This window comes from Dasypus novemcinctus, chromosome 2 (genome assembly GCF_030445035.2).
Source record: "Dasypus novemcinctus isolate mDasNov1 chromosome 2, mDasNov1.1.hap2, whole genome shotgun sequence".
Taxonomy (NCBI): Eukaryota; Metazoa; Chordata; class Mammalia; order Cingulata; family Dasypodidae; genus Dasypus; species Dasypus novemcinctus.
Window position 1 is genome coordinate 128,961,530 of NC_080674.1, and position 14,349 is coordinate 128,975,878.

The 14,349-nt window shown below is 39.7% G+C and overlaps 1 protein-coding gene across 22 annotated transcripts in view; it reads left to right on the forward strand.

Moving 5' to 3' along the window:
- SNCAIP (synuclein alpha interacting protein) overlaps positions 1 to 14,349 on the forward strand; it is a 157,180-nt gene that overhangs the window by 75,143 nt on the left and 67,688 nt on the right. For 15 of the 22 annotated variants that reach the window (XM_004477687.5, XM_058277697.1, XM_058277801.1 and 12 more), the window contains one exon: positions 7,760 to 7,862. In XM_004477687.5, coding sequence (XP_004477744.1) covers positions 7,806 to 7,862 — 57 coding nt within the window. In that variant the 5' untranslated portion in view covers positions 7,760 to 7,805. Of the gene's footprint in view, positions 1 to 2,552; positions 2,669 to 7,759; positions 7,863 to 14,349 lie in introns of all 22 variants that reach the window. The other 7 variants (XM_058277748.1, XM_058277789.1, XM_058277740.1 and 4 more) reach the window with 1 other exon arrangement.

The following is a 14,349-nucleotide window of genomic DNA, read 5'->3' on the forward strand; positions in this document are numbered from 1 at the left end:
ACACAAAGGTCTATATAATTTTCTTTAATGATGATGATCATGCCTCACACTTCTGTTCAGACTCTACTTGAAAGAAAAAAGAGAAAATTGTATGGAGTTATGTTTTGTGAACACCCAGAACAATACAATTCAGTGCTAAGGAGACCTATGGAATTCTGACCTAGATAGTTCCAAGATATACCCATGCTTCAAAGCAGTGCTGTGGCAAACCAGAAGAGCTCCAGATGCATTAGCTGACAATGTTTTGTCTGTTCTGGCTTTGCTGCTGCTTAGTAGTATATAACCCTAATCAAAAGTTCCTAAGTTTTGCCTTCTGTAAAATAGGAAGTATGTGATTACAAATCATGATACACACACTCTGCCTCCCCTGTAGAGTTGTAATAAATAAAATCCGATAAGTGGACAGTTTCAAGTAACTTGAAAAAAATATTTCATGTAGATACAGTGTTACTTTGCTGTTACAGTTTTGACAAGCTGAAAGAAAGGAGAAAAGTACTTAACTTAAATTCCGAAGACCTGGCTGTGTGACTGTGAGGTAATCACAGAACCTTTCTGAACCTTGGTTTCCTTGTCACCACAAAGGAGATTATAAAGGTCTTTGTCTCCCAGGGTCTTTATAAGACAGAAGACATTGATGTGAGTTATGGATGAGAGGCTGTTCGTCCCTTTGTGTCCTGACTTGTGGGTGTGGGACTGTGAAAGGCTGCAGTCCTGCCCTTGGTGACCATGGCAATGACTCCAGTCCTGGGAGGCCATTTAGCAATGCAAACTCTATATACATACCAGTCAGTCCGGACTCTGATGGTGGTGATGCCAAAGCTTAAGGGAACTCCTCGAATGGGAAATATAATATAGCCTGTGCATAATAAAGACAGTAGTTTTCCTTGATAAAAACACCATTTGACTCCCCACCCTGTAAAAAAGGAACTTGAAAGTCTTGTTCGGGGCTCAGGTTTGAAACAGAAAGCTCCCCCGAGTCGGGCTGGCCATCAATAAACCATTTTTCCTTCTCAAAATCATTCCTGAGTCCTGGCCTTTCTATACGCAAATAATTGACCCTCTCTCAACTTCTACAACAACATGAGAAAGAGTATATGTAAAATCACTGAACCCTGACTCTACCATAGAGTTTTGCTTCACAGTTTTTTTCTGTGGGAGTTTTCCTCTGGGTGGGTGGGGAAGAAATGCAGTACCCTGTCCCCAGGAGCTGGTGTAGGCACAATATATCGCATTGACATCTCCTGTTTAATATTAAACATTCACTTGCATTTTTTCCAGACATGCCAGAAAATTTGATATTCCAGGAAGATGTGCTTTGTTTACACTCTGGCTTTGGAAATACCCCTAATTACCTCTCCCTGGTGTTTACCCTTTGATACCCATTTTTAGACGCAAAATATGACAATAGGGACTACATCAGTGTTATCCATCTTTATATGGTATCCAACCACAAGCCAGTGTAGTCTGTGCTATAACCACTGCCCTCCTCCTCACCCCTACAACCCACTCGTTCCCTGGGTAATTCTCCTCAGCCTTCAGCTTTCAGCTTACACCTCACCTTTCCAGGCAGACTTCCCTCATTTCTCAGGCTCCTGTTTCATTTTTTCTCAGCAAGTACCACCCTGTACTGTAATGGCCTGTTTTCTTGTGTGTATACCCTTGCTCTGTATGTTCCATACTGCTGGGACATTCAGAAATATTCAACAAGTGAAGAAGTGGATGAAATCTACAGAGCTTGTGCTTCACCCCCTCTGCCCCCCTTCTTCCTGATCTGTATTTCTTGGCTTTCCTTCCTTTGCTTCTTTCCAGTAGAAATGTCTTGCCTCTATCATTTTTCTGCTTCAGGACTAGGCATTTAGTGACTGCCATGCTTCTGGCCACTGTTGAATCAAAGAGTGAAAGAAACTGAATCCAACATTTGGAATGAGTTGCTTCCTTGCCAGCCATGCTACTGAGCCAACTGGGGACACTTTCATATATTCCAATTTTTTTCCTACCCAAGTCTTTCAGTACTTAGTTTGTGGTTTTTTTGAGCTCTCATTATATTGGAGAAAGTAAGGCCACTGTCTATGTGCAGGCTTTAAATTGAAAATTAATCCCAGGACAAATTTGGCAAGGGTCTGTGTGTGTGTGTGTGTGTGTGTGTGTGTGTGTGTGTAAGGAGCCGCTGTGTTTTCACAAGTAGATTAAAGAGTCAAGAAATGAATTGTGATGCATATCAATTAAGGTTACCTCATCACCAAATGTATATACTCATTTATTTTGACAAGCCCAACTTATTTTTAATTACCAGTATACCGGTAAATGTAGTAACAGTGACTTTGGCAGAAAAGGAGAAATCTGTGTAATGTGAGCCTTCAAAATGAGTCCATGCTGACTCCTTGTAAAATAGAGTGAGGCAATGCATTTTTAAAAGAATTTCAGTAGAGCAATTTATGTGATATGTGACTATAGTCACAAATCAGTGAGCCCTTTATGAGTCAAACATACCAGAATGTGGTGCTGAAAACCGTACAGTTCCTCAAAGAAATTATGTTCCCTCCATTTTCCAGTGATCTGCCATCTCCCAAAACATCTTTTGAAAGTCTTCATATGGAATTATCTTCAGAGTCAGATTTCAAGACACAACAACAACAACAAAATACCACCAGAAGTTTACATTTTGGAGGTATGGTGGAGGCTAGCTTTTTAATTGCTTGCCTACGTTTTGTTGTCAGATTTGACTCCTGGCTACTTTGAGCTATTTCCCAAATGGAATCTTCCCTTGAAGGAAGCAGCTATGCCATCACTGAGGTCATTAGGAGAAGGTGACATAGTGTTGATGGACCCATAAGGGGCATGAGCCCCTCACATGCACTTTAGTAGGCACTGGAGGCACTTCTGTTATTGGCAATGCATCAAAATTCTTTGAGGAGAGGAATAATGCCACAGGCATCTAATATAATTGATGCTTTTTATTTCTCCTCAAGTGGGGGCATCAGTTTAGAGGTCAGGTAAGATTTCTTCCAGTGTCTTGAGCACATCAAAAGAAGGGGCCAAGGTAGAATCAGTAGCTGCTCCACTGCCTACAGGTGACAGCAACCCAGTCCAGTAACCTCACTTTCTAACATTTCTTCTTCTTTCCCACCCATAAATTTTTCTACCCAAATTGGGAGAAGTAAATCATTGGAAAATTTTTCCTTTACCTTTAGCTATCCTGTCCAAACTTCATTTTCCCCTGTCCCCTCACAAAGAAATAAATAAAGCACACATACCTGCCCGAATCAATAAAAAATTAAAAACTACCAGTGTCATTAAAAGCCCACCTAAGTTTGAAATGGAATGATTTCAGTCAATGAAAAGGACTTAGGGTAGACAGATCTTAAGAGAAGTATTAGGAGACAAGGTGATGTAACACAAAAGAAAGCCATCAGGAGACCTCAGAAAATCTGGGACAAGTGTCTGCAGCTTATAGAGTCAGTAGTGATAAGGTAGATGTGCAGTAGATTTTAACCAATGGCTGGTTCCTGAGATTCTGGAGGGGTCCATGGCAGACTATAATGCATGTAAATAAAAATTTACTGTAAAGGATTTTGAGCTAGACTGCCCTTTCTGGGAAGCCTGGAAAATATTTTCACTTAGTCCTGAACCCACTCTTGTCAGCCTTGAGTAGGGTTAGCCCCCTTGCCTCTAAGATGCTGGGGCGGGTGGAGGATCGTTTTAGGTCCTTTTCTGGTCTTGTGCTTGGCACAACTTCCTGCCTTCCCCCTTCCCTATCTCATCCCAACAGTAAAGTGGCACCATGTAAATCCACAACACAAATCACAACAAAGTAGGAACCTTTCTTTCCTCCAGTTGTAAAGTGAAACATAATCTCTGTCTCCTAACATTCTATTATATTTGTGAAGGTATTCTTTCCCTAGTACTAAGAGATAAAATGAAGGCACTATAAAAGCACAAATTGTAACATGCTGGTACTTTATTTGTAAGAAATTTAATTTTGTTGCTTTGTGTTATCAGAAGTTAAGTCGATCTTAGCATAATACAAATTCAGTTAGAAAAAATAAACATTTAGCTGGAGGCATCAATGAAAAAAGGGGGGTGGAATGCAAAGAGTTGGTGGAGGTGATATATGAGACCCCTGTGTGATGTTATGTATGTTTATTTTGTAAGTTTGCAACCTTTATATGTGCTCATGTATGAATGATATATGTTTGTGTGTGTTCATGTGTGAATGATATACTTCAATAAAAATAAAAATAAGCAAAAAAAGTAAAAAGTTAAAAAAAGGGGGGGGGTGGTACTTATTGTTTACTCCTGAATTCCTTCAAAGGGTGAAACATTCAAATACCTATCAGGCCAGGCCAGGCTTGTCAGTGAGTAAAGCAGGCTGGGAGGGGGCATAGGCAAGCAATTAATTTTTTTTGTTGGTTAGCACATGCCTCATATGCAGGTAGGAAAAGCTCCTGCTCAGCTCTAGCCAGTTGTTGCCATGGGGAAAGTGGACCTGTGTTGCCAGACCTTCAGATAGTTTTAAAGTGAAGCCTGAAAATTTTATGTGAAATCAACCAAGGTCCACAAGTTGGCAACCAATATGATTTTTTTAAACATTGCTAAAGATGAGACAAATCACAGCTGTGGGCCAGATTCAGCTCAGGGGCCTCTGGTCTGTGCCCTCTGTAGCTGAGCATTCTGTTAGCATTTGTGTCATCGACCTGAAAAGGAGGCTCATTGGCTTCCTTGCAGACTGGGTGTGGAGTAGGAGGTGGAAGAAAAAGGGAATTGAGTCGTAGACTAAGTAAGACGTTCTGAAAGCTCGAGAATGTGATGGCTGCATGTGGAGGCCTGTGAACAAGTAGAGAGTCCCAGGTGCCTTGGGCTCCTTAGTCTGAGGTGGGGTCATCCAACCAACTGAAATACGAATGGGAACTGGGGCCCAGGTCTTCCTGAAATTGGCTCGAACTGCTGTAATGTCATGATTTATATTATCTACCAGGTATGTTCCATTAGAATGGCTAAACTTGAACAGAGATTGCTCTCTAGATTGTCAGAGCCCCTTAAACAGAGACTCGACAGTAATTTTTTTATTCTTTTGGTTAGTAAGTGTTCATCTGCATTTTCAATTTGGTTTTGTATTTCCATATATTTAAAGATCCACTGGATCCATCCCCAGTTTGATGGATATTTTTCTGCTTCATCTTTCCTTATTTCCATGATTCTGGGGATATCCTGTTTAGCTGTACCACATCCTGGCACCCAGCATCATCTTTGTATTCAGCAAGGCCAAGGGGATAGAGACTGTAATCAACAATTCATCATGGAGTACAGATGTAGTGAGAAGAAATTGGATTGGAAGAAAATCTGTTAGCTGACAAGTTGGAATCCGAAGAGTCTGGGTTGTCTCAAAATCCATCAGAGTGGAAGAGAAAGTTATTTTGAGTAATTTGCAAATATGAGTTCGTGTATTTTCCCCTGAAAAGTTCTGTGAGGACTAGGGGGACAGTGATATATTTTTATACCCAAGTACTTGGCTTAAGAACCTATCTTTAGATTTCTATGAATAATAAATCCATGGCCTTACATATATTTTTACAAATTTGAATTGTTTTCCTTTTATTTTAAACCTTCTAGTGATTGCAGAACTTTTAATATTCTAAATTAATAACCTCTTTTGAGCACAGTAGTAACATTCTAATCTTGTCTTGGATGCACTCTGTATCCACTCTGACTTTAAAAATATAAAAATTGTGTAGGTAGATGGAGAGGAGATGAGAGGAAATGCAGAAAATTAAATCAGTTGATGGGTTGGAGGTATGGATGGCAAGTGTGTTTTCCTTTTATATTCAATACACCATTTGCATAGTATAAACAAAGGAATATCTCAAAATGAAAAGCAATGCCTTCAGAATGAGATTTTCCTTTTAAAAATAGGTATTTTAACATTCTGATCTTATATTGGTAAGTCCATTTTCACCATCCTAGATTTATTTTCACTTTCCAGTAATGTATTCTTTACATTGCAGGTGCAGTGTATACAGCAGGGTACACAGTGATTAGAGAATTCAAGGAGTGGAAAATGAACTATTTCAGATAATCAAGTCAGGTACCTAGGACAGTTTTTATAATAAGAAAGACAAGTTTTGAAATGGAATCCTACTTCAATATCTGAGAGTTGCCTCTCTGAAAGATAACTGCACACCAAGGCATTGCCAGGAGATCTATATTTCTCTTTTTGACATCTGTAGGTGCCACTGCCACTGCCAGTCGTGATGATGATAAGTGACAGGAAAATGAACTGGGAGGTGATGTGTCTTACATCAGATTTAAAGCGCTGCCACAGGCAGCCCTGGGGCAAATGCTGATGGAGGACAGTCTGGCGGCTACGCTCAGGTCACTTTGGCGCTGTCGGGGCCTCTGAAGCAAAGCTGTTAGAAGCAGAGAGCAATGTGATAACTCCCAGGTTTAAAACTGCACCTAGGGGAGCAGATATAGCTCAAGTGATTGAGCCCCTACTGCCCACATATGTGGTCCCAGGTTCAGTCCCTGGTACCGCCTAAAAACAAACAGCGAACTAACAAACTAAACAATTTGGGAGAGCCAGTGTAGCTCAGTGGTTGAGCACCAGCTTCCCAATATGAGGTCCCAGGTTTCAATCCCAAGCCCTGGTTAAAACAACAGCAACAACAACAACAACAACAACAAATCTGTACCAAGATCCTTTTTCTTTTTGGGGTGGGATGGGGTGAACTGAATTTTGCATTGTAAATTCTGAAATGTCCGTTATTGTTGGTTAGTTGGTATCTGTCTTGTATTACTACTGTGGAGATACAGTATTCATTGCTCTTGTGTAGGGCCAAAGCTTAGCAAGTTAAGCTTCGGCATAAGGGGGGAAATGATGTGGGCTGTGGGTGGGAGGCTCTTTGTCTCTTTGGAGATAACCTTAACCTGAGCTGTCTGTCCTGACTTGTGGGTGTGGGATGGTGAGAGGCTGCAGCCCTGCCCTTGGTAAATATGGCAATGACTCCAGTCCCAGGAAACAGTTTATCAATGCAAACCAAATGTGCTAAAAGCTTATCTAGAATGTATGAAGTCCATGCTAAAAGGCTTACCTAGGATGTGGAAGATATATATGCTAATTCAAGCCTATTGAGCACTGAAACAAAGAACGGTTTAACCCTTCCTCTGTATAAAAGGAACTCAGGATTCTTTTTTGGGGCTCAGGTTTGAAACAGAAAGCTCCTGAGTCTGGCCGGCCATCAATAAACCATTTTTCCTTCTCAAAATCATCCCTGAGTCCTGGCCTTTCTATACGCAAATAATTGAACCTCTCTCAAATTCTACAACATAGTATCTAAGGACATACTCACAATAAGCATTTGAATATTGTTTTCCTAAGGTTTCCAGGCTGGTTCTCTATCCCCAAAGCCCCCTGCTTTGAACCAGAATGTGATTAGTGCTGAGTGTGGCCTAATATTGATCATAGGGGAAGACTCTGACCTGAGTTAATGCTTCCTGTGAAGACAGGGAGACACAAATTAAGTAAATCAGAGGGCCGTGGATCCTTGCTGGGGAGCTATTGGGGGACCCTTAAAGGAGCTGTGCCTACTGCTTCTAGAAAGCCAGACTGGGGACATTCAAAGAGAGAAAATGTGCCCAAGGGCAATACTAGCACATAACTGCCTTTCTCATTTTAGTTGTTTGAATTTTTGTTGCCGTATTAGTTACAAAAAAGAAAAAAGCTCACCATTTTGTCTGTCTTTTCTGCTTCTGTCTTGTCCAGGAATTTATAAGTATTTGACCTTACTCAAAATGTTCAAAGAAGAATAATGGAAGCCCCTGAATACCTTGATTTGGATGAAATTGACTTCAGTGATGACATCTCTGTAAGTATTATCATTTGCAAGCAATGCTTTCAGGTTATTCTGCCTTCAGCTACATTGACTGCTTTCTCCTTTATCATCTGAACAATGCAGACTTTTCCAATTAAATCCAGAAATTGATAGACACCCTGTGTGGCGGACAAAGTGTGGCTTTGGGGTCTGCTGGACCAAGAAGTGAATTCCCCATAATTGCATGTGTGCTTGGGGGGGCAAAGCATTTAATCTTGCTGAGCCTCCCTCTCCTAATCTGTTTCAGTATTGTCAAAATTATTCAATGCAGTAGATTTACAAAGCGCCAGCATATAGTAGGCACCTTATGCATGTTAGTTCTCTTTGCATGGCTGACTCTGCTACAGCCAACATACCACAGAATTCACAAGGATGCGGACTAAGGACAGCCAAACTGGATGAAAAGTTAGGAGAATCCTTCCCATCACTGTTCATATCAAAGCACAGGATTAATGCTTGTTGGGAATAATGAGGAAGAGTTATGCATTGACACGGACTGGACTAGTTGTCCTCTGACATCCCTCTTAACTCCATGTTGCTGTGGCCTTATGGTTCTCATATTTCCTATATTACCCACAAGCATCCTGTTGCTTCCAGGTGAACTCATGGCTACTCTGAATAGATTATTTACATGTATGAAGCTTGCTTAGAGCTGCATGTGCCTTATCCTGACCCATAAAGTCAATTCTGCCATACCTGCAAACGTATTGACCTCTTGTAGCCCAGGCCAACTCTCAGAGTTTGCAGATTCTGAACTAACCAAGTTATTTTTTCCCCAGGACCTCCAAGGTCACAATTTCAGACTGATCTTTCATTGATCTCTCAAGGCCTGGAGTCTTGGGCCATCAATGGGAAAATTGTCTCAAAAAGATGAGCTTACTTTAGCATGCCTATGGCAGAAATTTTATTCTACTTGGCTCATTAACTTGAAGTATAACATGCATATCATATACAAAAAATGGATTACTGGAATGAGTCTGATGAATCACCTGTTTCATCCAATCTTGGATGAATCTTTCTTTGTCGCGGGGAAAGTGGAGAATGCAACCGAATTTCCCTATTTCAGCTGCTGGACAATTTTTATTAGGCCTCATTGAGATGAAGCAAGCTTCATGAGGTGAACTTCTCCCTTCCCATAACGTCTGTCTGTCGGCTCTGACCGTCTCTCTTCTTTACCATGATGCTTGATTTTAAAGTGTTCAGAGCTTGTTGTTCTTTTATGACCACTCTCCTCAACATACATTGAACTGAGTGGGGAAAAGCAAGGAGAGCAAGGGTTAGTTTTGGGAGGGAGGCAGCAGACAGGGTGGAAGGTGTTGTAGAAAGGAAAACTTACATTAGGTTTGGGAGTTTGGTGGTAGGTCTTTGAACTTTAATAATAAAGATGTGTTTTAAGAGCGTAGGCTTTGCAAGCAGACAGACCTGGGCTTCTATTTGTTGTGACATTTACTGGCTGGATGACTTTGGGCATACCAACTTCACCTCTCTGAGATACCCACCAGACTTTTAAGCTTGTTTGGAGGATTGAGTGAAATAATATCTATGAAATACTTAGCATGCACATAGTATGTTGCTCTTAAAAATGGTAGCGTTAGTTATTATTTAAATAAACAATACAATAATATTTATATGACCGACGGTGAAGAAAGAACTCTATAGAGAAAAGACCAGGCATGATGTCTAAATTTTTTGCTTTTAATACAACATAACATTTGTATTTTCAGAAGAATGATCAGGCAGCCGCTCATAATTTTGATGAATTAGGAATCTCTACTCAAAAGATAATAAAATATGCTGAGCAGTAAGTGAAGCTGTTTAGCAAATTGGGGTGCAGGACTGTGCAATACTTGAGCTTCTCTAATTTGACCATTCTGAAACAAAGAGTGTAATTCTGTAACTGCATTCAAACTTTCTCCCATGAAGTTTGTTTCTATTGTTTGATTTTGTAACTTACATTCAAACTTAAATCAGGAGGTGGGGGGATGAAATTGCATAGCATTGTTGAAGTAATAATAGCTAACATTTACTGAGTACTTACTATGGGATGGGCCTTGCACTAAGTATTATTTACATGCATTTTTTCAATTAATCCTTCAACAATCCTACAAAAAAAAAGATACTATTATTATCTTACTTTTACAAATGAGGAAACTGAAGCACAGAGATGTTAAGTAACCAGGGCAGGGTCGCTAACTAGCTAAGAGCAGCCTGTCTCTGGAATAGCCACTTTTAGACACAACACGACAGTCTCTCCAAGATGAATATAATTTGTGTCAGTGGTTCTCATGGGGGTGATTTTGCACGCACACATACACATACCTGGGGAAATTTAGCGATACTTGAAGAAATTTTTGGTTGTCACAGTTGGGACATGCTGCTGGTATTTAGTTGTGTCTCTAGCCAGGGAAGCTGCTAAATATCCTAAAATGCATAAGATAATTCCCTACAACAAAGAATTATTTTGTTCAAAACGTCTATATTACCATAATGAGAAATTATCATGTGTTTCAATCCATTTGAAACTAAAGAAACCCTGCTTTGACTGGCAACCTCTGTAACAGGGTAGATTATTTTATCATAATTCAGTTTGATCCAGATTCAACACCTTAAACATGCCAGAATCATATTGTTCTTGCATAATAATAATGATATCATGGGAAAAGAAGCTGAAATAACCTCTTACATATTGAAATGATTGTTCTCAGCCTGTTAAGGTAAACTAGGAGAAATGAATGTTGCAGCTGCTTTTAGGGATAAATGAAGACTATTCAGATGTTAGAAGTGAAAAATGAAGGTGCTTTCAACTTGCTAATACACTGACATAAAAAGAAATATCGTCTCCCATAAGCATGCTTTTATTTTTAGGATTCCATAACCCCCATCCTGACAGTCTTTAAGCCTCTTTCTTGGTTAAGTAGCTGGGAGGGAGGAAGAAATGTGCATTACATTTGAAAAGATGTTTTCAAAGAAGATGACTGAGTTTAAAATTCCTCTTCTTACTCTCCACCCATAGCCCTATTACACAGTCTAGGCTTTCTGTTTTACGATTTTCCCTTCTGGCCATGAGCCTAGTTCTTGTTTTAATTAAGACACAAGCTGTGTATTGGTACAAATAACAACTAAAATTTCCTTTCCTTTACCTAATAAGACAAAACACAGAAGGCAATCAAATTATTCTGAAAATTTCCAGACTCCAAATAATGTGCATCTTTTGAAAAAGGCAGAGTTTAAACTATGCATTCTTGTAACCCTGCCCTCAAAAAAGGACAAGACATTGTGCAATAATTGTATATCTATGAGGAAGAGATGATGACACACATAAACACAAAAGGTCCGTAGGTCTTCTCTGTCACTGCAAATGGGTTTACACATTTCGTCCTTTAGTCCTTTGGGAATCAGATTCCTCTATTTTAAAATTAAAACAGAAACAAAACAAAATGCCTCTGGAATACCCACTGTATGGTATTTGTTTAGCAGCTGGGAAACTAAGACATATGCATGCATACATGTACAAGTATATATACATACATATAGGCATACATACATACATGTACATATGTGTATACATACAAATAGAAGTGAAATACATTGCTTTTCTGCCTGGAAATTATTGTTGCTTTCTGTATCTTTCTGACAGCAATTGCTTTTAAATTAGAAAACCTCCTTTTTGTGAGTCACAGCAAGTCATGTGAGATCAAGGTAAATGTTCTTCCACTTTACCATCCCTTTGACCCAAGCCCTTGCCACCTAGAGTAGACGCACAAAATCATGTGAATTCATTTTCCTAAGGTGTCCGTTCCACTGTCTAGTAGGAAAATTAATTATGATGGCAAAGTAATCTCACTTTCAGTGAGTTTGTATATTTTTCTACCCCACAGACTAGGCATCATTTTCACTAAAATATTATACCTGTCCACTTTCTGTTTTGTATGCACCACATTTTACTCAACTCAGTCCAATGACACATCCCCAGATTTTGTCGCATTTTGACAAAGAACCATTTCACAGCAGTGGGAGACATATCAGTGTTAGGAAGAAAGCGGGTGTAGATCTTAACAAGTGGGCCTTGGCATAGAGTTGGCGGCTTTGCCATTGATTATGTACTTTGGATGGAATAGCCAGAAATGCCAGCTATATACAGTGGGGGAAGCATAGAGAGATTGAGAGGTGAGGAATTTTCTTGTGTGTTTGTCTTTTTTTGTTTGTTTATTCTTATTATTAAAATAATGAAAATGCTCCAATATAGACTGAAGTGATGAATGCACAACTATGTGATTGTACCGAGTGCCACTGACTGTACACTTTGGATGAACTGTATGCTTTGTTAATATGTATCAATAAAATTAATTTTTTAAAAAACAATACAGCTTTGGCCCTGAAACTAAGGGATAGAGGATAGATATTCAAGGTGCCAAGAACCCGCCTTGCCCTTCCCTAGCAAGGAATCTACCAGAGTAGGATGAATCCTGTCATACTTGCTTCAGCCTCTCCCTGGAAGGTGACCAGAACTTTCCCATGGATTCTGGCTGCCACAATTCCTTCGTCACTATCTGCATTGATCGGCCCTGCCCTTCCTAGCAGTGGCCATGATGTTATCGGCATTAAAACTTCACTGGGTGCTTCTTGATATGATCTAGTTTCAACTGTTCAAAATACCCCCACCTATTATTTTTGCAATGACCTGGATTTGAGTCTATATTACCTCTCATTCCTCCCTTCTCCAGTCCCATTCATCATAAACCTCACACCCTGCTCTAATATTATAAGTCATATGCATTATCTTGCTTTTCTAACATCTGCCAGGAGAAGAATTAGGAATCATGTAATCCAGAAAAGAGAAATTACATGTTGATGTCCACTGATAGTATTACAGCCCAGGAATAGAGTCGGGTCCTCAGACTCCAGATCTTGGGCTGGATACCTCTGCCTGAGAAGGTAGAAAACAATCTTATTCCCTGAATTCCTCTATGTTATGAATAGAGTGATTCCCTAGAAGAATGAGCAGTGGTCAAATTTTTTTATTTGTCCTTCTCTTGCTCTGCAGACAGCCTTAGATGTTCTTGTCTTGCCTGATAATCATAGGAGTTATTAGTTTGAGTATACAGGTTATTTAAACAAACTTTAGCTTTTATGCACAATTAGCTTTTATATCAACCCGTTCAACAAGCATTTGTTAAACAGAGTTCAAGGCATAGTGCTAAGCTTTGGAAGAATAATGCAGACTTTTTCTGTGCCCTCAAACAGTTTAAGATATGCTATAAAAATAGTTAAGCATATATGAAATTTCATGGTAGATTACATTTAAATATAATAAAATCCATTCTTAACAATCAATTTCTATTTTTTGGTGGTACTTGATTGTTGGCTCACAATTGAAATTAGGCTGTCAGTGGAGTTGAAAAGGGTTTACTGCAGGCTACCTGTCCCACTGCAAGATATATTTCTCTTATAATTTCTTAGAATTTGTTATTTTTGCCTCAATAGTTACCATTCCTGTCACTTCATATTTAACGTTTAATCTCCATTTCTCAGATTAGAAGGTTATTCAGAACTGTGGGTTCTGAATTTTAGCAGCTCACCACCAGAGTAGACTTTAATCTTTTGCCTAACTCTACGTACATTAGTTCCTGACGCTCTCTTAATTTATCAAAAAGAGTTACTGAGTTTTCCCACATACCAACCACAGGCAGCATCTTAGCATAAAGGGATTTGATTATTATTTATTTTAAAAACTTCTTGGAAGATATGATAAAAAGAACAAGAGCAAAAATCAAATGCATGTGAAAGTAGGATTATAACACTTTTCTGTGATGGAGCCTGAATGGTAGAAAGAAATCTATTTAAATCATCAGTCTGGGATGGCTATATGAAAGTGTGGCTCATCAGTGTCTGTGCCTTGTAGAGGTGGTGGTTGAAACTGTGGGAGTAGATAAGGTCACCTATGAAATCATGGAAGATGGAAAGAGGAGGATGTTGCTCTGAGGAAGGAACTATGCCAAAGTATGTCCCATGTGGTGAGTGACAAAAGAGGCCTCTACCAAAGAAACTGGAAAGAAGTTGCCAGATAGAAGGAAAACCAAGGGAACTAAAGGAAACCTTAAAGATGAGCACTCAATGGTGACAAGTCATAAAAAAAGGTGTGTGTGTGTGGGGGGGTGTTGTTAGAAAAGCACCCACTAGATTTTCCAGCTAAGAGCTCATTGGTCACCATAATTAGGGCAGTGTCCACAAGGTGATGTGGCAGAAGCCAAGCTTTGGTGGCTGAAGGAATAAATACAGAGGTGAGGAACTAGAGACAAGAATAGAGACCCTTCTGTCGAAAACAGTGTGTAAGAATACAAGAACAAGAAAGCCCACGGCCAGTCAGGGAGGCAGGGTTCTTAAGGGAAAGTGCCTGTTGACTGTTTTAGGATCAGAGGAGAGAGCCAGTGTTGAGAGTGGCAGAAGAGAAGAGAAGGCGGATGATGGCGGAGCAAGAGCC